The sequence below is a fragment of the Plodia interpunctella genome, chromosome 17, assembly GCF_027563975.2.
Source record: "Plodia interpunctella isolate USDA-ARS_2022_Savannah chromosome 17, ilPloInte3.2, whole genome shotgun sequence".
Classification (NCBI taxonomy): Eukaryota; Metazoa; Arthropoda; class Insecta; order Lepidoptera; family Pyralidae; genus Plodia; species Plodia interpunctella.
Window position 1 is genome coordinate 5,295,657 of NC_071310.1, and position 18,714 is coordinate 5,314,370.

General features: G+C 37.4%; 4 protein-coding genes and 1 long non-coding RNA gene across 9 annotated transcripts; 3 read left to right on the top strand and 2 right to left on the bottom strand.

Moving 5' to 3' along the window:
- Positions 1-207: 207 nt before the first annotated feature.
- Ada2b (transcriptional Adaptor 2b) lies at positions 208-9,126 on the top strand. Of its 4 annotated transcripts, none has more exons than XM_053757343.1 (10): positions 208-426; positions 515-574; positions 651-792; positions 960-1,177; positions 1,398-1,470; positions 1,792-1,945; positions 2,116-2,347; positions 3,845-3,918; positions 4,577-4,712; positions 6,111-9,126. In XM_053757343.1, the coding sequence occupies exons 1-10, from the start codon at positions 316-318 to the stop codon at positions 6,249-6,251; spliced, it is 1,341 nt and encodes a 446-aa protein (XP_053613318.1). In that variant the 5' UTR covers positions 208-315; the 3' UTR covers positions 6,252-9,126. The 4 variants fall into 4 exon arrangements, with proteins under 4 accessions (XP_053613318.1, XP_064292571.1, XP_053613319.1 ...); XM_064436501.1 differs by having other exon boundaries at positions 3,850-3,918; XM_053757344.1 differs by having other exon boundaries at positions 2,116-2,329.
- Positions 9,116-11,762, bottom strand: LOC128676900 (cyclin-dependent kinase 20-like). Its single transcript, XM_053757346.2, has 6 exons — positions 11,128-11,762; positions 10,577-10,765; positions 9,907-10,028; positions 9,706-9,820; positions 9,401-9,628; positions 9,116-9,220 (listed from the first exon to the last, which is right to left on the bottom strand). Exons 1-6 carry the CDS (start codon positions 11,323-11,325, stop codon positions 9,134-9,136), a joined length of 939 nt encoding a protein of 312 aa, XP_053613321.1. The 5' UTR covers positions 11,326-11,762; the 3' UTR covers positions 9,116-9,133.
- Positions 11,763-13,276: 1,514 nt separating this feature from the next.
- On the top strand, positions 13,277-15,672 carry LOC128676898 (UDP-glycosyltransferase UGT5-like). Its single transcript, XM_053757342.1, has 4 exons — positions 13,277-14,199; positions 14,275-14,497; positions 14,661-14,880; positions 15,165-15,672. The coding sequence occupies exons 1-4, from the start codon at positions 13,372-13,374 to the stop codon at positions 15,472-15,474; spliced, it is 1,581 nt and encodes a 526-aa protein (XP_053613317.1). The 5' UTR covers positions 13,277-13,371; the 3' UTR covers positions 15,475-15,672.
- LOC135309880 (uncharacterized) lies at positions 15,108-15,937 on the bottom strand. 2 transcript variants are annotated; one of them, XR_010370126.1, is made up of 2 exons: positions 15,880-15,937; positions 15,108-15,433 (listed from the first exon to the last, which is right to left on the bottom strand). It is a non-coding gene; the product is annotated as an uncharacterized LOC135309880 (long non-coding RNA). The 2 variants fall into 2 exon arrangements; XR_010370125.1 differs by having other exon boundaries at positions 15,837-15,909.
- An 82-nt stretch (positions 15,938-16,019) lies between these two features.
- Positions 16,020-18,273, top strand: LOC128676901 (uncharacterized protein). Its single transcript, XM_053757348.2, has 4 exons — positions 16,020-16,410; positions 16,875-17,084; positions 17,301-17,470; positions 17,687-18,273. The coding sequence occupies exons 1-4, from the start codon at positions 16,178-16,180 to the stop codon at positions 17,965-17,967; spliced, it is 894 nt and encodes a 297-aa protein (XP_053613323.1). The 5' UTR covers positions 16,020-16,177; the 3' UTR covers positions 17,968-18,273.
- The last annotated feature ends 441 nt before the right edge of the window (positions 18,274-18,714 follow it).

Sequence of the window (18,714 nt, forward strand, 5' to 3'; positions counted from 1 at the left end):
GAAGTAGCAAAAGGGAGAGGGAGGGGGAGCTGTTGCCTACCATACGCCGGTTAGTCGCAGTGAAATTAACCCACTAGTCGCGTTTCAATCACCGAGGTGAGAGGTTACAGTCTTGGCTTAAAATCACGGTTTCATATTTTTTGGGGGAAAATAACGTGCAGTTGTTAACATTATAGTTTCTTGTCGTTGTCATCAATTTGACATAAATGCGGTCTACTTTGTCTATTCTTTCAACATGGCCGAGAAGTAGCTTGGGTTACGTCCGCTATAGTGCCAACGAATAGTTTATTTATTTTAATTAGCATTGTTGTAATCATGTCTTTTTCCGATTTATATGCTAAATATAATTGTACTTATTGTCAAGAAGAAATTAATGGAATTCGTGTAAGATGTGCCGAATGCATAGATTTCGACATTTGTTTGCAGGTAAAGTTACCGTGGCCATTTTTGTTTACGATTTTGGCGCTAATTTTAAAAATCCTGTTTATGTTATTAAATTAAATTTTATTTTCAGTGTTTTTCCCTGGGAGCTGAAATCGGATCTCATAAAAATGACCACTCTTATCAATTTATGGTAACAATTTCATTTAACTTCATGATTTATAGCAATGCAATGGTGTTTCATGTCTTACCTACATTTATGTTTTTAGGACTCTGGAGCATTTGGAATATTTTTGGGGCGCAGCAGTTGGTCAGCTAATGAAGAAGTTAGACTTCTGGATGCAATGGAACAGTTTGGTTTTGGGAATTGGGAAGACATAGCCAAACATATAGAAACTCGGACACCCGAAGGTAAGTTTTATTTACCAAAAAAATAATGTTAATATATATTTGATATTCATCACAATGTTTTTAAAGTGTCAGTGTTCATAAAGAACAATATTTAAAAAAATTGCACTGCTGAAAACAATAATCTTTACTCAATTAGAGATAATACAGCATTTTGTATTAAATTTCAGAGGCCAAAGATGAATATATCACTAGGTATTTAGAAGGCAGCATAGGACGAGCAACTTGGTGCAATGTGGAGAGTACATCCCGACCATCCCTGCACTGTGCAGACCGGGATGAGGGACCGCTAGGACCCAGTGCGGTTTCTCGCTTACCTCACCTTGCTGTTACAGGAGATGAGGCTTCACAGCTAGGGTATATGCCAAACAGAGATGACTTTGAAAGGGTGAGTTTCAATATTTTCTTATTACTAAAGAATAAAGTCCTATAATCCATCTGAAAGTCTGATTTGTGAGCTCTTAAAATCAATGGATTTGCATGGAATTTTCTTCAATAAACAGATTGTTTTATGAAGTTTTTTAGAAAAATAGTATTCTTATTTTTGAAATGGTTTTTGATTTTTTTTAATGCCCATGGCTTGGAACTTAAATATGGAATATTTGTAGGAACATGATCATGAAGCCGAACAGTTGATCTCCACACTATCTTTGAACCCTGAAGATGATGAGTTAGATGTTGGTGAGTTATCTATACATAATTACACATGTACCTATATAAAAGAATATTTTCTCAAAAGGTAGATTTTTGTATTTAATTTATCTTTCATCACTGACAGAAAACGTGTTATTCCTGGTTATATTCTACCCATGTACAATTTCATAACAATCCATAAAGTAGATTTTGCGTGAAAGAGGAAACAAACATACACCTTCACAAACTTACGCATTTATAATATTGAGTAGAATTGTTAAAAAAATATTAAGAATCCTTGATCTGATTAAGAACATAGTGCTGTGTGCCTAAGTAATTGCTACTTATAAGTGTAAATCTGCTTTTCAGCATTAAAGTTGTCACAAGTAGATATATACACCAGACGCCTAAGAGAAAGAACGAGAAGAAAAAGGCTGGTCCGAGATTACCAACTCGTGTCTGTGTTTTTCAACAATCAGAGAAACAAACAGAAACTACTAGGAAAACTTGCCAAAGAGAAAAAGTAAGTAAATTGGTTTATTGCTCTTTTAAGCCTAAATAAATATATAGGTAGGAACAAATCACATGGATTGTGTGAGCCCTAAAGTTTGAGGCTTATGTAATCAGATACTAACTCAACAATTATTAATAATGGAATGTCACATATTTTGTAACACGAAGATTCTCAATCAGGGAATTCACTGACCGTTTGCGCTGGACGGCGCAGTTCTACGGGCGTGCCGAGCAGGCTGGCGTCGTCGCGGGCTTGTGGAGGGAGCGCGAGCTGCGGGTGCGGCTGGCGGAGCTTCACCGCTACCGGCTGGCGGGCGTCACCAGGCTGGAGGAGTGTGCGCATTATGAGCAACACGCCGCGCAGAGGAAACACCCGCACCACTCACACATCGACGTGAGACCTCGCCTCCTGGTACTATGCACGCTTGTTGCTATCGCTGTACTACAACGCTAAAACATTGATAAACAAATATATATGGACAAATTAAGTTAGTCCCAAAGTGAGTCCGAGACTTTGTTATGAGAAAACTTCATAATTTAGTTTAATATAGTGGGAAGTTCGGCTGATACTTCGTAATTTTGTTGGGTGGGAACTAATTGGTAAATTATATTATAAACTAAACTGATCAGAAACATTTTAGTTTAAAATTGAACATGTTAAATTAAAATGAGTTCTGTAGATATTGCAATGGATTTACTTATTTGTACAAAACTTTTTAAACTGTCCCAATCTTATTTTTTTCATTTATGTGTATTTAGCGTTGTACATACATATTCATTTTTATTTACTTTTCTGTCCATACTTTTAATTGAATTGCGATTGTGTTAACTTTACCTATATGTCCTACAATATTGTTCATAATACTTTACACATTTACTCTAACAATCAACAAGTGACCATTAAAAACCACGTGCTATTTTTTCCATTACACTTACTGGTATATGATGGATAAATATTTATACATTTCTAACACTGAGTCTGTACAAAAACGTTACGTTACGATTGCAATATTTTATGTTATAATAGTCACTCATTGTCCTTAGATTCGAAGCTACGTGATACTAAATTTGTAGGTTCATATCAACATTTCTTTCTTTTCGAGTTTTCGAGTGTGTCTCATTTTTACGATTTCCTATCGCGTCTAGTAGCAATTAATCGCATACAGATACACACTAGTGAACTTAAACTGTAAACCAGCTTGGAGGTTATCGACACTTATACTTTTGTTTCTATTATTATTTCTATCATTTATATTATCATCACAAACATGTCATTCAACACTACATGCCTCATATTCATGCTTACGCTTCGCCAAGTGTAGCATTATAATTAGTCGCATGATTAGAAAGGAATATAAAAGACAAAAAAAACATCCATCTGGTGCAACTGACATTCACCGGACTGGCATTGGGATCTTGTGTTCTTTTATTTGTACATTGTGGTTAGTGCATATTTAGTGAGATAGAGTATGAGTTCTGAGTTAACTTTATTAAATAAGTAGGCTATAGGAATCTCCAATATCGATATTGTACAGTCGATAGCACAGATAGCACATCAACCTACCCAAAGTCATTGCAAATCCGCTCCTATTACCGCGGCATAATGATCCATGCAGGGTAACTTGACATGCGGTTTACTGTACATGCTATTTATTGACATTAGCACACTTTATTTCTGCCAAAAAAATTGCTAATTATGTACAGTATCGATGAATTATCGATTTCATTGTATGTTCGATTGGATTTTGTTTCAATGTCTCTGATGCTATCTGATGGTCACTAATATTGTGTATCCAAATGAATAAAAAAAAATTAAATTTTGGTTAAGAACTCACGCTTCCATCTCTCATAGGTTAGTCGATGTCTTGTGGTTTTGGGTTTGATCTCGTATAACGATTGTTTTCGCCAGGGCAGCAGTGGGTGCCTGGACACCAACCAGACAAAAGACCAAACTCAGAACAGCACGCCGCAGCAAAGAAAAAGGTACTCACCTAATATTAATTACTAGCTTTTGTCCGTGGCTTCGCCCGCGTGATTTTCTTTGCAAAAGTGAAACAGACACGATTTCCATACAAACTTGATTTAAAATAAAAGCCTGGTTGACCGAGTCTAGAACTACATGCATACCAAATTTCATCAAAATCAGTTCCGCTGTTTAGACGTGATAACGGAACAGACAGACCTTCACATTTATAATATTATATGGAAGAATGGATGTTCTTTTTCCAATCTTATACCTAGGAAGATCTTAAACCTGACAAAAAATCATCTCCGTGTAGTAAACCGTTGGGAGCTCCATCGTTGGGAGATTATCAGGTCATTCTTTTCATTATAATGCTTTGTAATCGAAAAGTGATTTTTGTGAAGTAAAATTTGAAATTGGTTATAGCAATTATCAAACTCGTAGAACAAAGGCTATTTATTGTTTATAAGTTTTCTAGTATTTAACATGTAACCCTGTATCATTATCACTACGTAGTATGAAACAAAGTCACTTCCCGCTGTCTGTCCCTATGTAAGCTTAAATCTATGAAACTATGCACCGTATTTACCCGAGCGAAGCCAGGACTGGCCGCTAGTAACAGTAGCTAGTAGTAAAAAGCTAGCTAGTAGCTAAAAATGTTTCTTTCCTGTGCAACAGAGACGGAGAAAGCGGCTCAAGTTCCACCAGCCCAAGGTGCACACGGGACGGAAGTACCGCATGTGGATGCTCCAGAAAGAGCTCATGCAGCAGCGGCGGCTGCTCGAGGCAGCTGCTGACAACTAACGAGATACAGGTAGGACCACTAGTTACAAAAGAAACAACACTGCTGGGTCAGTGGCCTTCGCTATGGATGGGTAAGGAGAATGGGCTATGACCCACCACGCGGGCCCAATGCGATTTGGTGAATTTTAACGACTGCAATTACAGCCAGACGTCCTTTCCCAAATACGGAGGACTTGTTTGAGATAATACATTTTTGGCCACCCATCCAATAACCGAACATAGCGAAAGTGTCAATCGTTACTACCGCAGGCCGAGCGCGCTAACCACTGCGCTATTGACTGAATTTCAAGGTTTCAGTTACAACACTTCGAAATTCTTTCAATCATCTACCCTGTCTAAATTTTCATTGCAATGTTTTCCAATTTCCCAATGTAGCTTGCTTATCAAACCGTACACATACTCGGTCTATAGCTATTGCACAATAACTAGTTTCGTTTGACCTTGAAAATGTCCATGATTTATAGCTTGTAGGTATGTATTAACACCGCTTGGCATATAATTGGAAATTCACTAGTTTTTATACCTAAACATCAACGCGCGTATGACACCCGTGATATTCCAGGCGTTAGGCTGCGGTGACCACTTATCATCTTACCGAGGGCCGAATGCCTGTTTGCCCGCTTGGTAGTATGAAAATGAAATTATAAAAAATAACATTTCTATAATTGAGAAGGCTAAAGGCTAAGGCTTAATGAAGTATTGTGTTGCTATGATTTCGTAACAGTTTGAGTCATTATTTGTTCAAATGGTCGTCAATAATATGTAGCAATACAGTAATTTTACCATTAAATTAATTATACATTGTTCTAAGTTAGAGTGATCCACTATTAGTTTTCTTCACTATACTTTATATCTGACGCGAACGTAAATACTGGTTATAATCTTCAGGGGAAAAAACCTATCCGACCCAAGTCAATTTTACAAGAAAATTTCTTTTTTGACTCGTTTCCAATTGATATGGCAAAGTAAATGTACCTCGCAGATTACAATGCGCCGCACACAAACCTAATCAAGATCACATTATTTTCAATCTATGGTTTATATTTTCGCAACAACTGACTTAAAAAGTTATCAAAGTGCGCTGCGTGTGATGCCAGAAGCTCAGCGGTTAGAGTGCGCTGCGTGTGATGCCAGAAGCTCAGCGGTCAGTGTAGGAACTAGAGCATAAAATTACGAAGACTCTGTTGTTATTTTACTACCATCCTTAGGAAGCTATTATATTTGTTACTTCTTTACGCTCTATCTACTCAACCATTCTTCCTGAAATTTGCATACATATAGTTCAGAGTACGGAGAAGGACATACTAAGGCTACAAGTAAAAATTAATTACGAAAAAAAAACTATTTCCGTGGAAAATTTACTGGCAAACGCTACTTTCTGAATAGACTTTTCTTGTTTGTCCTCCAGCTTTGCTCGTCCCTAAGCTTGGCGCCCGCGCAGTACGTGACGATGAAGGGCGTGCTGCTGCGCCGGCCGCCTGCGCCCGACTGCGACGTGGACCTCACCATCCGCCACTACCTGCACTCTGCCGGCTGGATACGTAACTAGCGATCACTTTCTTTTGTTTCGGAACTTATGGTTCAGGATTTCAGGTAGCCACCATAGATACGAGTACATCTAGACATTTCTAGATGTATCTATAATGTATTAAATTCGTCTTCATTACTAGCAATGAAGCTATAATTTTTTCCCATAATACATCATAGTTTCAGGTATACAAAGTTAAAGGATACTTTATGCTAAAGTATGTTTTGTGTCTTTCTGTCAATGTCAAGTATTATAAAGTGCGATAGAACAAATCTTTTGTTATTTGGTGCTGCAATGGCAAAAAATATAATTCGTTAAAATCGTCTTTATAAAGACAGACTGTAGTTACACAAATTTTCCACCATACCAGCGTCATGGTGGTATCTATATGTATAAACAAAAGTTCCATGAATATAATATACCTACATTATATTTTAAAAAAGTAGCACCAAAATGCTGCAGTAATTTTATACTACTGAACCATTAAGTTCCGATATTAGTTAGTCCTTTAGAACATTTGGTGCTTTGACTATAACAGCTTGTACAAGAATTAAACATATAATAGAATAGAAATTTTATTTTTTAAGTATTCATTTTGCATGTCTTTCTTGTATAAGTTGCTTTTAGTCTGCTAAAAAAATATGTCGATTTTAATAGCAGCGTTTTTAAAATAGGAAACTAGTCTTAAATGGTAATTAATGTTGTCATCTCCATGTGTCTTGATGCATAATTGATTTTTACAATTTTATAATAGTGTTTAGATCTTCAATCATATTATCTATCATCTGTGGAGTGATTAACGCTGGCTTAATATTCACAACGAATTTGTTGTGCACTACCTTGTATTTATAATGTTATGAAAAGTTTGTGATCGTTACGTTATATATTCAAGCTGTTAAATAACTATGTTTAAAATAAATGGTTGTGTGTATTTATGACCCATCGCTAACTATTGTGAACCTAAGCTCAAGTGGCGTCCATGCAACGGCATTAAAACCTTTTTAGAAATAAAATTTATGGTAGTTCCGTACTGCCTGTCTCATGTTATTGAAAAGTCTGCATAGAGAATAAAATTATCCAGCACAAATATTCCATTAGCATAGCGATTTGGTCACCAATAAGTTTGAAAAATACCATTCTAGCAAGAGGGCAGCCATTACTTGAGGCTTTGTTTGCATAAAGTTCTGACACTTTCTCCCCCTCTAGTTAAGTGGCATGCATTCCCTCAATATCACATGACATCTTTCATTTGTCTTATCTCGATTTATTCTAAAATGAAAAAAATAATTAGCTCAATAATTTAAGTGTTTAGCCATATTTTAATGAAGAATCATGTTTAACTTTAAATTTTCTCGTAAAATTCTCGTCATATTTTCCGAAACCCCCTATCTCCCCAAGATAAGAGAGAATTGGCTCGGCCCTCTGTCCCTTGATCTGGACGCCTCATGTAATTTATGGAGCCCCCCCAATCGGGTAAACTTCGCGCGTACCTGAATAGTAAAATTAACATCATATATGTAACAACAATATTAGAATAAGATCAACATAATGGGCTAACGCTAGCGAATACGCCGCTAGGGGCGCTTTGGTTGTGAAAGGTCAGTTTTCAAACAAAATGTTGACGTTATAATTGTCACTCGCACATGCGCACACTACAAACGTATAAATCCTACCGGCGAATTCGCTGACATTAGTCTACATTACACGTTAAGTGACATTATTATATTAATTTAATCTTTCCAACAATCTCCAAAATGTATATGGTATAGAAAAATCTGATTTCTATGACTCAGTATTTTTGTTTTTGTTGTATATTTAACGGTTCATTCATTCCTTAATTTTTCATAGCTAACAGAGGAATATATTTTTGCATCAAAATAGACTGCTGTTATCATATATGAGTCCTATATGATGTGTCTTAGGACACAAGATTACCTGTATATTAGAAATTAGTGCGATTTTAAAATAAGCCCGATGTTACTCTTTCTTAGTTATTGTAGCAAGGCTGTGCAAGTTACTAGAGTTTTTACATACATTTATGTATCATTATTCTGTAATAGGTATAATTTTCTTTGCAAAAGTGTTTAGGTAGATAAAAATTATAATATGTTAGGGGAAGCACAAGTATTAACTTAGCAATCGGGATATTTATTTGCAACTTTATTATGATCTCTGTATGTATAATTGGGTAATTTTCTGCATTTTTGTATATTATTTATTTTGGGTGGACCCTTTTTCCAATTAGTTAGTGGTTGATTATATCATTCATGCAAGGTAGTTCGTATCGGGTAATAGTTACTTTATATTTATAAATGATAAATGAAGTAGTCACCTGTTTGATTAAATTATCGTAGTTATTTATGTGTACTTATTGAACAGCCAGTGGCGAATTTTATTTCCATATAAGGGGCAATGCCCTAGGATAGCAGACACGATAGGGTTTTATATATCTGTATTGCCTTTTGCAAGTAAATAAAAGTGTCGAAATCGCCAACCACGCAGTACTTACGATGTTATCGTATGTAATTATTGTATCTTAACAAACAAGTGTGAATGAATTTTAATTGCCTATATAATTAGCTGGTATTGGTTCTATGGACAACGAAATTATACGAATCTACAGAAAACAAAACTGAATAAGAACACATTAAGACTCGTCTGCACAGATGTCGATCTTTCAACGTAGCACCCTCGAAAACACACAAATGTGATCACTGTGTTTGTTCAATTTTGAGTTCCAAAAACTAAATGAATGGCACTTGCAATCTTAGTTTAGTAGCCATATTCCAATCGTAGGTTTACTTGGCTCAAATGTACATAGTTTTAAAAGTACAATCTAAATTGTAATTATTATGTAATAGTACTATTTTAAGGAAATAAATGCATTTTAAGATAATTTGATTTTATTTATGTTTCCCAAAGTTTGGTTTTGGCATTTCCTCTAAGCTGGCTGGGAAGGGTCTCATTTGAAACCAGGGGTGCCTCAAGGCCTGCAGGAGAGAGAAAAACAGTTTAGCTTCGTTTAGGCTTGGTCCGATGTCTAAAACTATTTTATTAACTTATTCTTGAACAGTCTGCCGTGACCAGATGTGATTACCTTGGTCATTTTGGGTACAAATCAGGAATAAATTGGGCATAAACTCATCTCTGGTTGACTTTTTTAAACTTACATTCTTGGCTGAAATCCTCTTATTTGCGTCGTATAAAACAAAGGACTTCACAAGATGAACTGCGTCCGGATCTACGCCAGGTAGCAGATCGGACCAGAGCGTAGGGGTCGATTCTGGAAAGGTGATTTTGTGGAAATCTGGCAGCTCAGTGTGACCCGGCCACGTCTCCTCTGTGGGCGTACCGAGGTGCTGCAACACTATAGCTAGCTGTTCTATGTCGGATTCACCCTGTGAGAAAAAATATGGCGCTGGGTTAACTCAAATGTCCTAAAAGTTGTAAGCAGGCAGAAATTTTACAAACTTACCGAAAATAAAGGCTGTTTTGTTATCATCTCTGCGATAATACAGCCCACTGCCCACAAATCTACATTTTCAGAGTAATATCTTGCGCCATACAAAAGTTCGGGAGCGCGGTACCATCTAAAAAACGCGACATTTAAAGCAAGAACAAAAAATTAAAAAGAAAAATAATAATTTCATAATAAAATATTTAAATATCAATCTACCGTGTAGCCACTTGGTGAGAATAAGGCCTTCCGCCATCAGGCCAATACAATCTTGCCAGTCCTAAATCTGCTATCTTCAAAATGCCTTCGTGATTGATCAATAAATTGGCGGGTTTCAGGTCCTAAAATCATGGTATTCATTTATGACTAGCGGTTGCGTCTGACTTCCGCCCGTGGTAAAAAGTAGGTTAGGTAGACTTTCTTGCTTTATATCTCAACATCAAAAATTATCGCAATAATCCAATGTTCCGATTTGACATGACAAAAACTTGCACATTTATATTAGGTAGGTATTAAGTAATAGGTATGGCAATATAGTAAATTACCCCCACGTAAATTTTCGCACAAAATTAAATTGTCACTTATACATTATTAATCGAAGGGAATATTTTATAATATTTATTTTGGCCAGTTTCACATTTTTCTTATAAAATATCTCTGATTTGCTAGTTAGACCATCCAACTATCGTGAAACATCTGTTTATGTCACATGTAAATTATCAGATACTTTATCAGCAAGCGGTATGACAGGCACTTATACTTTTAAAATGGTAATATAGGTATTCAGTAAGATTTCAGGCATAAAGGATCTTTGAAGAAGTGAACTCTGCTGCCGGGGCCTCTTCTCAACTGATTGAGGTGATTTTATATCTATCGTAATAATTTTTACCCTGTGCATCACATAATGTGCGTGCATGTACCGCGTTCCCTTCAGCAGCATTTGGGCGTACTTTTTAACCCTGGATATCGTCAGCTCATGTTGGTTGTGATGTAGCATCTCCCACAGCCCTGAACACATGTACTCAAGCACCAGAACCAAGCTCATGCCTCGTGGGAACATGTCGTAAAGTTTTATTATCTGTAAAAAAAACTTTATCTTAGAAAACAAAACCAGTGCGATAGCTATCTATCCACCTATGCGTGGAATGAAAATGTGGATTCTGGAAGTAACTGGCACAATATGCCAGAATCCTGAAATAAATGGGTAGAGTTGAAATCTGTGGTTGAAATGCAACTGGAACCATTTTTTTTTAAATGAAAGATTAGGTACTGGTTCCCTTATTCTGAATATTTTTTTAGTATCAATGGTTAAACTTAAACATCACTTGGTATTTTACCGCTATTTAAATTTTTCGGTTTGGCAGACAGCTCTCTTCCAAAGTTTGTTCTTTGCCTCTGGATTTAAACGTTGTTTAAGTCAATTTAATCTATTAAACTTACATATTTACATCTCAGCAGTTGTAACGCTTTGATTTCCCTCATAACATTGACTGGTATGCCGTCCTCTAAGTTTTTAATGAGTATTTTCTTGAGCGCCACTTCGCGACCACTTGGAATATGTCTAGCTTTGAATACCAATCCATGAGCACCTTCTCCTATTCTACCTACGACGGAGTAATTAGTGACGTCGTTGTCCATCTTTCATTGTTTATTATTTTTGGAGTTGTTGGGGACACAGATATGAGCCTCATATCGTGGTTGGGTAACAGCACGACAGTTTGTTGTGGACAGTTGCCATGGTTACCTTGATATCATAATAAAGAGATTGTGGCGACATCTACCACGCCACATGCACAACGGCGCAGATGTAAAAAGCCGACCAAACGCAACTAATAACAAGCCACACAAGTGATCCAGGACACTACGGACAGATGGCACAACGGTCGACTCACTATGGACAGCTAACAAGTGCGTTTTCGATTGGAAGCATAAATACAACCTCCGACATGACACCGTCGGAGCCGTGCGGTTCCCCAGGCGCAACACCTAGCCTGGCGGGAAGATCTTCCCTTTGTGGCGGTCGAGCATAATCACCTAGCTCCCGCTACAAGTGGTGACCCCGACGTGATTGAAAGCAGCCTTCGCCATCATCACACCCGACGTGATTGAAAGCAGCCTTCGTCATCATCACACCCGACGTGATTGAAGCAGCCATCGCCAACGTCGTACTCTCCAATCTTCACCATCACTCCTCGCACCCTCATTGGTCTCAAGTCAGCAGCAAACAGTCACTCGCAGCAGCAAGCCATCACTCATCTTCAAGGGCATCTACAGGACCATCGCAGCCGACGCAACGCGCTTCCTGGTTCTGGCACCCGCAACTCTCTTCGACTTCATGACGCCGACGCACCCTGCAGCCCACGTCTGGACGCGCGCACTCACCGGCGTGGCAGCCATGTAGGGACCGGTGCCAACAAGTCATATTCCGCTCACGACAGTCTCGACTCACCGCAGACTACGAGCTCAACCTACGCATCACGACTCACTGGGACATCGAGTAACATGGCACACACGAGAAGCACAGACTGCACATCAAGACTTCATCAGACCTTCGGTCTTGGGGAGGAGTAATGTGGCGACATCTACCACGCCACATGCACAACGGCGCAGATGTAAAAAGCCGACCAAACGCAACTAATAACAAGCCACACAAGTGATCCAGGACACTACGGACAGATGGCACAACGGTCGACTCACTATGGACAGCTAACAAGCCTAGACCGCGCAGACAGTGCGTTTTCGATTGGAAGCATAAATACAACCTCCGACATGACACCGTCGGAGCCGTGCGGTTCCCCAGGCGCAACACCTAGCCTGGCGGGAAGATCTTCCCTTTGTGGCGGTCGAGCATAATCACCTAGCTCCCGCTACAAGATCATGGATAGTACGTACTTCGTACGTAGGTTCTACCTACCTATTAATTCCATGAAAGAGATCCTCGCAAAATGCATTCATTATGGTGATTCCGAAACGCCAGTAGCTTTTTGAGAAATGTTTCATGATTCTAATTCAACGGAAATGCCTTATAGGTTTTGGTTAGGTACCTTGGGTAAACCTAAAATATGCGAAATAAATAAATCTATTAATGTTTTTTGATCGAGAAAGAAAACTAAAAGGGACCGAAGACTTGGAAATTGCAACTTATAGAAAAATAGGTTTAGGTTGTGTATTTATATGAAAAAGTTTTGTTATTTGTATGTTTAGTATTTGTGGAGGTGACCTATATTCTATAGAATAATATTTCTTACTATTATTTTGTTACAACGTGCTTATCATTATTTACGAGTTTATGAGACACGAACATCGCATTTAAAATATTTCCATGAATATTGTTCCGAATGAAATTGTAATTTATAGTGTCCATTAGTAGATAATAGTAGATTCAAAATTGATCAAGGTATTTACATGAATTACTAGGTTTAAAGTGAGAACGTACATACAGCTAAACGTGGCTACCGAGTTTCGCAATCCATGGCTCTCTCTGCCTCGTAAGGGATATCACACGTGATACTGTATGCAAGTGTGAGCGTATAACTTGTGTATTTTTAAATATTTGAACAGGTGTTTCATTTCGTTAATTTCTCAGAGCCTTTAGGTAACTCGACTATTTCATGTAGTCTTTAATTTTCCACGTCATAAACGGCCGTATTTTTGGTGTGGCAACGTCGTGGTGCATTTTAAAAAATGGGGCTGAAGATATTATTTGCTGCATTGACTCTCTTATGCTGCAGCATTGTAGCGGAAAGTGCATCAATTCTAGCTTTATTCTCATCTCTTTCTTACACGGATCACCTCGTATTTAGAGGATATGTTTCACTTCTCACGCAAAAAGGACATTCCATTGTAGTTATGACGCCATATCCTGGTAATTTCCAGTACCCAGACGTAGAGAAAATTATAGAATTGGAAGTGGGACAGGACTCTGCAATCTACTGGGACGAATACCGGAGACTGATGACTAATGCAGATGATTATTTCCCAAGACAGAGGGCGTTAAATGAACTTGCTCTTAAAATTGCGATAGCTCAATTAAAATCGCAACAGATGCAAGCGTTACTGATCAACCCGAACATCAAATTCGATCTTGTTATTACCGAAGCTGACGTGCCTCTGCTTTATGCCGTCGCGGAGAAGTACAAGGTCCCCCACATTGCTATAACCACGTCAAATGGAAAAATACATCAGCATGAAGCAAAGAGCAATCCAATTCATCCAATTTTGTATCCAGATGTCAACACCTTGAACTATAAGGATTTGAGCCTTTGGCAGAAAGTGATTGAGTTCTACCGTCATTTGCAGACGAAGAATGAGTACTACAACCATTATCTCCCTTTGAGTGAAGTAGCCGCTAAGAAACTCCTAGGTTTGAAGAGAGATCTTCAAGAAGTGGAATATGATATTGACTTATTGCTTATTGCTGCAAATCCCGTTCTCGTTGGCAACAGACCTACAGTGCCTGCAGTCACTTATGTCGACCGAATGCATATTCGACCCAACGCTGTTTTACCTCAGGTAAACAAAACCACATAGTTACTACCTATTGATATAACATTAAAATGATAATAATAAAAATGTATCTTTTTATAGAACTGGAAAGCAGTTTTAGATTCCGCCACTAAAGGAGTCCTCTACTTCAGTCTAGGAGTAACTCAAGACGCCGAGCTCCTTCCGCCCTCGATTCTCCAGACCCTTTCAGATGCATTCAGGGAGCTTCCCTATACAGTTCTCTGGAAGATTGGCAACACCACCATGATCAACAAACCGGATAATGTAATTGCCGAGGGATGGTTTCCTCAACAAGAATTACTATGTAAGTGATCAAAGTGATCAGGATTATATTTTTATTATACTGGCTTGCTTTTAGACAATATTTAAATTCTTTTTTGAGCCACACAGGCAGAACAAACACACAGAAACATCGATTGTACGATTTTCGTGAATATCCTCTTTAATCTTCATTCTCCTTTTCACAGCTCATCCGAACATCAAGGCTTTTATAACTCATGGAGGCGCGCGGTCTTTGGAGGAAGCCATATATTTCCAAGTGCCAATCGTCGGTCTACCGATCGTGAGATCTAGAAAAGTCTTTATTCAAGAGATAACTAAATTCGGCACCGGCGAAATTCTGGATCCTTATCAGTTGGACAAAGAATTGCTGAAAACAACCATTTCAGCAGTTGCCTCCAATGAAAAGTAAGTTGCTTTCACACAAATCCAAAATTCGCTGGACCGCTCTAGTCTATGTAGCGCCCGTGTGCAATCAATATCCGGGCGTTATCTTTTGTTAAATGAGATGTAGTAGGTACACCTAAAAACTTTAAAAACTTTAAACTTTAGTGAAAGACGTCCTTGCCCGAAAGTGTATCGGTTTGTAGGATGACAAATACGTAAAGTAATTCACATGTAAAGTAAAACATCCATTGTAATTTTGACGTAGTACCTATATTATAGTTAACTAATTTTCATATTTTTTACAGGTACAAAAAAGCTATGATCAAACTCAAGGACATGGTTTACGATCCTGTCATATCTGGACCTGACAACGCTGTCTGGTGGACGGAGTACGTTCTTCGTCACAACGGCGCTCGTCCCCTTCGATCTTCTTTCGTGGGAGTGTCATTCTTCAAGTATTACATGCTCGACCTGCTTTGTTACATCTTGGCAGGTTACCTGTTCTTTTTGTACCTCTCGTATATGATTCTGCGTTACGTTTACAGTCGTCTTCGTAAACGTTTCAGGGGTGTTCCTGAGTTGGGCGGTAAAGGTGGTAAGTTTAAAGCCTTGTAGAATTACTAGATATTAATTGTGAATTGGATGTACTTATTTCTTTTAATATGTATTGATATAATAACATAGAGATATCTATTTAGGTAGAAACTGCTACAAGAACAATGAGAAAATTAAGTAATAAAACTATTAAATAATTTATTTTTTTTATTTTGCTGACTTTTGTATTCTGCTGAATAAATTATTGATTTAGTGAAATACCTATCTTTGATTTACTTGCTGACCTGTATACAGCTTTACCTTTAAGTAGTGCCTAAATATCTATATTTACGTAAACGTCAATAAAAGCAACCCATTAGGTATTAATCAGCGCGCACTTCTAAATCTATGATATTAACATGGATTTAATAAAAACTTCGTACCTACTAATTCCACGGATATTAATGTATTAATCCATAAACTAACCTTGAAAACAATACATTCCTTTTAGTTGCGTACACGTACGACGGGTTGCGTAGGTACATATGTTTTTAATCTTCACCAGTTGTTTTTAATATTAATCTTTTGACGTTGACATTACACAAGCTGTCATTGTCAGCTCAAATGTAGCAATGTCAATTTGCAATCGCAAATATCAAATCAAATCAAATCAAAACAAAATCTTGCTTGATTGGAGTCGAAACTTGAAATAAATAGAAATGGTATATTATAAATCTTAGAAAGTAAAGTATTCGGGGAAGGAAACATACAGTTACTATTTCTCATGTCGAACGTAAGGACCTGTCCAGGCCTTTTCTGTGGTCGCACTGAACTGGAAGATGGTTCCTGGAGCGACTGCGGTGCCTGTCCTCGGGGCTTCCGCACCAATGCGTCCAGCTATTGCACGCCGTGTGCTGATGAACCTTCCCTCTACGACTGGCAGTATCTTGGGTTTATGGTTCTTTTGCCACTTGTGTTACATTGGTTTTTCATAGATGTTGTTGCAGCAGGAAAAAGGTTTGTTTTTAAATTCTTTATTGAATTATCGACTAACAGATCAAGAAGAGTCCGAGTATTGGTGGACTTAAATTACACCTCACAGGTTGTTTACTTAAGATGAAATTTCTAGTCTCTCTCTCATCTTTGCATGTTTCCGGTTACATTTGGAATGCCTGAAATTTCTAGTCTGTTTAAGCCAAAATGTTGTTTCAAACATATTCCACCTTTCACCTTATTTTGTTACCACTTTGTATTGTATAAAATATAAATTCATATAAAATAAGTAACTATATAAATAAATTCATTCACATTTCCAAATATAAAAACAAAAAAAATTACTAATATAATAGACAACATGTGTAAAATTTTTTCAAGTTGTCTGTAAATTGATACCTTGGTGGTGATACAATTTTAAATCTTTCTACCATTCTGTGGTAAATTTAATATCAAATATTATATCAACTTTTATCGTTTATTTATAGCAAGGAAGGCATTCTAATACAGCATATCTGTGCCTTTGTAGAGGTGGTGACTGGCACATTAGCAGCATTACTGGTGTTGCCACCAACGGGCTACATTGCCTTGCATGTGTGTACTCCTAAGGCCCTGTCAGACTGGTACACACTACTGCATAATCCACAACCTGATTATAAAGAGACTTTACACTGTACTCAAGAGGCTGTATACCCTTTGTAAGTGAACTTCTGAATATTCTTATCTACTTAACTTTATGATTTAGCAGTTGTGTTACTTATAATGGTGAAGGAGGTTACAGGAGACTCCTTGGTCGACAAGTTAAGCCCACTAGTTGTAATTTATTTATTTTGTGGAACAAAGTTTTTAAATATATTTATTTTCTTGTCTACAAAGATACTGTAATGTAAAAGCAGTATTCTTTTTTATTTCAGGTACACTATAGTGTTGCTGATATATACATTCAGCCTAGTAATGACAATTAGCCTGCGGCCTTGGCTGCTTGCCTGGCACACTCCCAATTATGGCAAAAAGGCCATATACTGTGCCCTGTATTTTTATCCCATACTCATACTAATTCACACAGTTGCTGCTGGCTTAATTTGTAAGTATAAAAATTTATTTATATTTTAAGTATTGGCAGTTTTAAAATAAAAAATTGTATGATGTTGAATTTTGTAGATTTGCATTATAGGCGAATGAGACATAAAATAAGTTTGTTATCATGTCTATACACAATAAGTGTTCAGCAAAGGGTTTATCTAGGTTTGATTATGATTCCTTGACTTAAATGCTCATATACTTATTTAATTTCTTTCAGATTGCTCCTTCCCATACATAATAATCATAATATCTATGATGACGTCAGCTTCTCACTTTTCTGTCAAACTGGACCAATCAGCACCCGCCCTGCTCGTTTCGTCAATCACAGACACCAGAAACTTGACAATCCTACTCGGCCACTGGCTAGTCCATGCTTATGGTATTATATCTTTGACCGGCTTTAAAGAACTGTGGTATTTGTCCCTGGTTCCAGCTCCAGCATTGTTCTATATATTGACAGCTCAGTTCACTGACCCAATGAAAATACACAATGATTGACAAACACAGAAACCATTTGCAAAGTTGGTATTGAATTGAATTAATAAGAGATGGGAGGAGATTAAGATGAAGCCAGGACTATTCTTGTATAGGTATATTTTTAATAACTACAAGATCAGTCAATAAATAAATTCCCTTAAAATATACTAAAACTGGATATCAATCAAGCCAGATTAACATTAACACGATTTGTAAATTAATGTATAGTGTAACAAATATCATTGTATTGTGGTCAGCCGATGATAATTGTTAATATTGTAAGTTATTATTATCTAATATAATAGATTGATGTTGTTTATAATGAGATATTATTCTTCGTTTTTTTCCTGTTAAATTGCACCAGAGGTCGACGGAAGAGAAGAATCGCCCTTTCATCTGTGTGTGTTTGAAGTTATAAAAAAAATACTATATTTTTGGACCATTGAGTTTCCGAAACGTGTTTCCGTAATATACTCGATTTGCGAAACATATTTTGAGGCCAGTTCTGTTCAGTTCGCTAAGTACGGTTGGTAGCAGGCTAGTTGCCAAGATTCTGTCGAGCGCTATCTGATTCTGGTCCGTTGTTCTGTTCCAAGCTACACAGTTAAGTATGCAATAGAAATGTGACAACTCGGCAACGTAGCCTTGCGACGTATAAATCTTTGTCTTGACTTGCTTGACTGCACCACTGCACTTGACAATGCACCAGAAGATTTTGCAGTAAGTGCAAATGTGAAGTTTTATTTGCATTTGGAAAAAATATTAAGC

Excerpts from the sequence above, each read along its gene's own strand:
- LOC128676898 (XM_053757342.1), top strand. The coding sequence starts at position 13,372 with ATGGGGCTGAAGATATTATTTGCTGCATTGACTCTCTTATGCTGCAGC. Across the intron at positions 14,200-14,274 it reads CCAACGCTGTTTTACCTCAG|AACTGGAAAGCAGTTTTAGA; the intron begins GTAAACAAAACC and ends ATCTTTTTATAG. Across the intron at positions 14,498-14,660 it reads TCCTCAACAAGAATTACTAT|CTCATCCGAACATCAAGGCT; the intron begins GTAAGTGATCAA and ends TCCTTTTCACAG.
- Ada2b (XM_053757343.1), top strand. The coding sequence starts at position 316 with ATGTCTTTTTCCGATTTATATGCTAAATATAATTGTACTTATTGTCAA. Across the intron at positions 793-959 it reads AGAAACTCGGACACCCGAAG|AGGCCAAAGATGAATATATC; the intron begins GTAAGTTTTATT and ends ATTAAATTTCAG. Across the intron at positions 4,713-6,110 it reads TGACAACTAACGAGATACAG|CTTTGCTCGTCCCTAAGCTT; the intron begins GTAGGACCACTA and ends TTTGTCCTCCAG.
- LOC128676901 (XM_053757348.2), top strand. The coding sequence starts at position 16,178 with ATGTCGAACGTAAGGACCTGTCCAGGCCTTTTCTGTGGTCGCACTGAA. Across the intron at positions 17,085-17,300 it reads CAAGAGGCTGTATACCCTTT|GTACACTATAGTGTTGCTGA; the intron begins GTAAGTGAACTT and ends TTTTTATTTCAG. Across the intron at positions 17,471-17,686 it reads AGTTGCTGCTGGCTTAATTT|ATTGCTCCTTCCCATACATA; the intron begins GTAAGTATAAAA and ends AATTTCTTTCAG.
- LOC128676900 (XM_053757346.2), bottom strand. The coding sequence starts at position 11,325 with ATGGACAACGACGTCACTAATTACTCCGTCGTAGGTAGAATAGGAGAA. Across the intron at positions 10,029-10,576 it reads CACATTATGTGATGCACAGG|GACCTGAAACCCGCCAATTT; the intron begins GTAAAAATTATT and ends CCATGATTTTAG. Across the intron at positions 9,629-9,705 it reads CAAAACAGCCTTTATTTTCG|GGTGAATCCGACATAGAACA; the intron begins GTAAGTTTGTAA and ends TTTTTCTCACAG.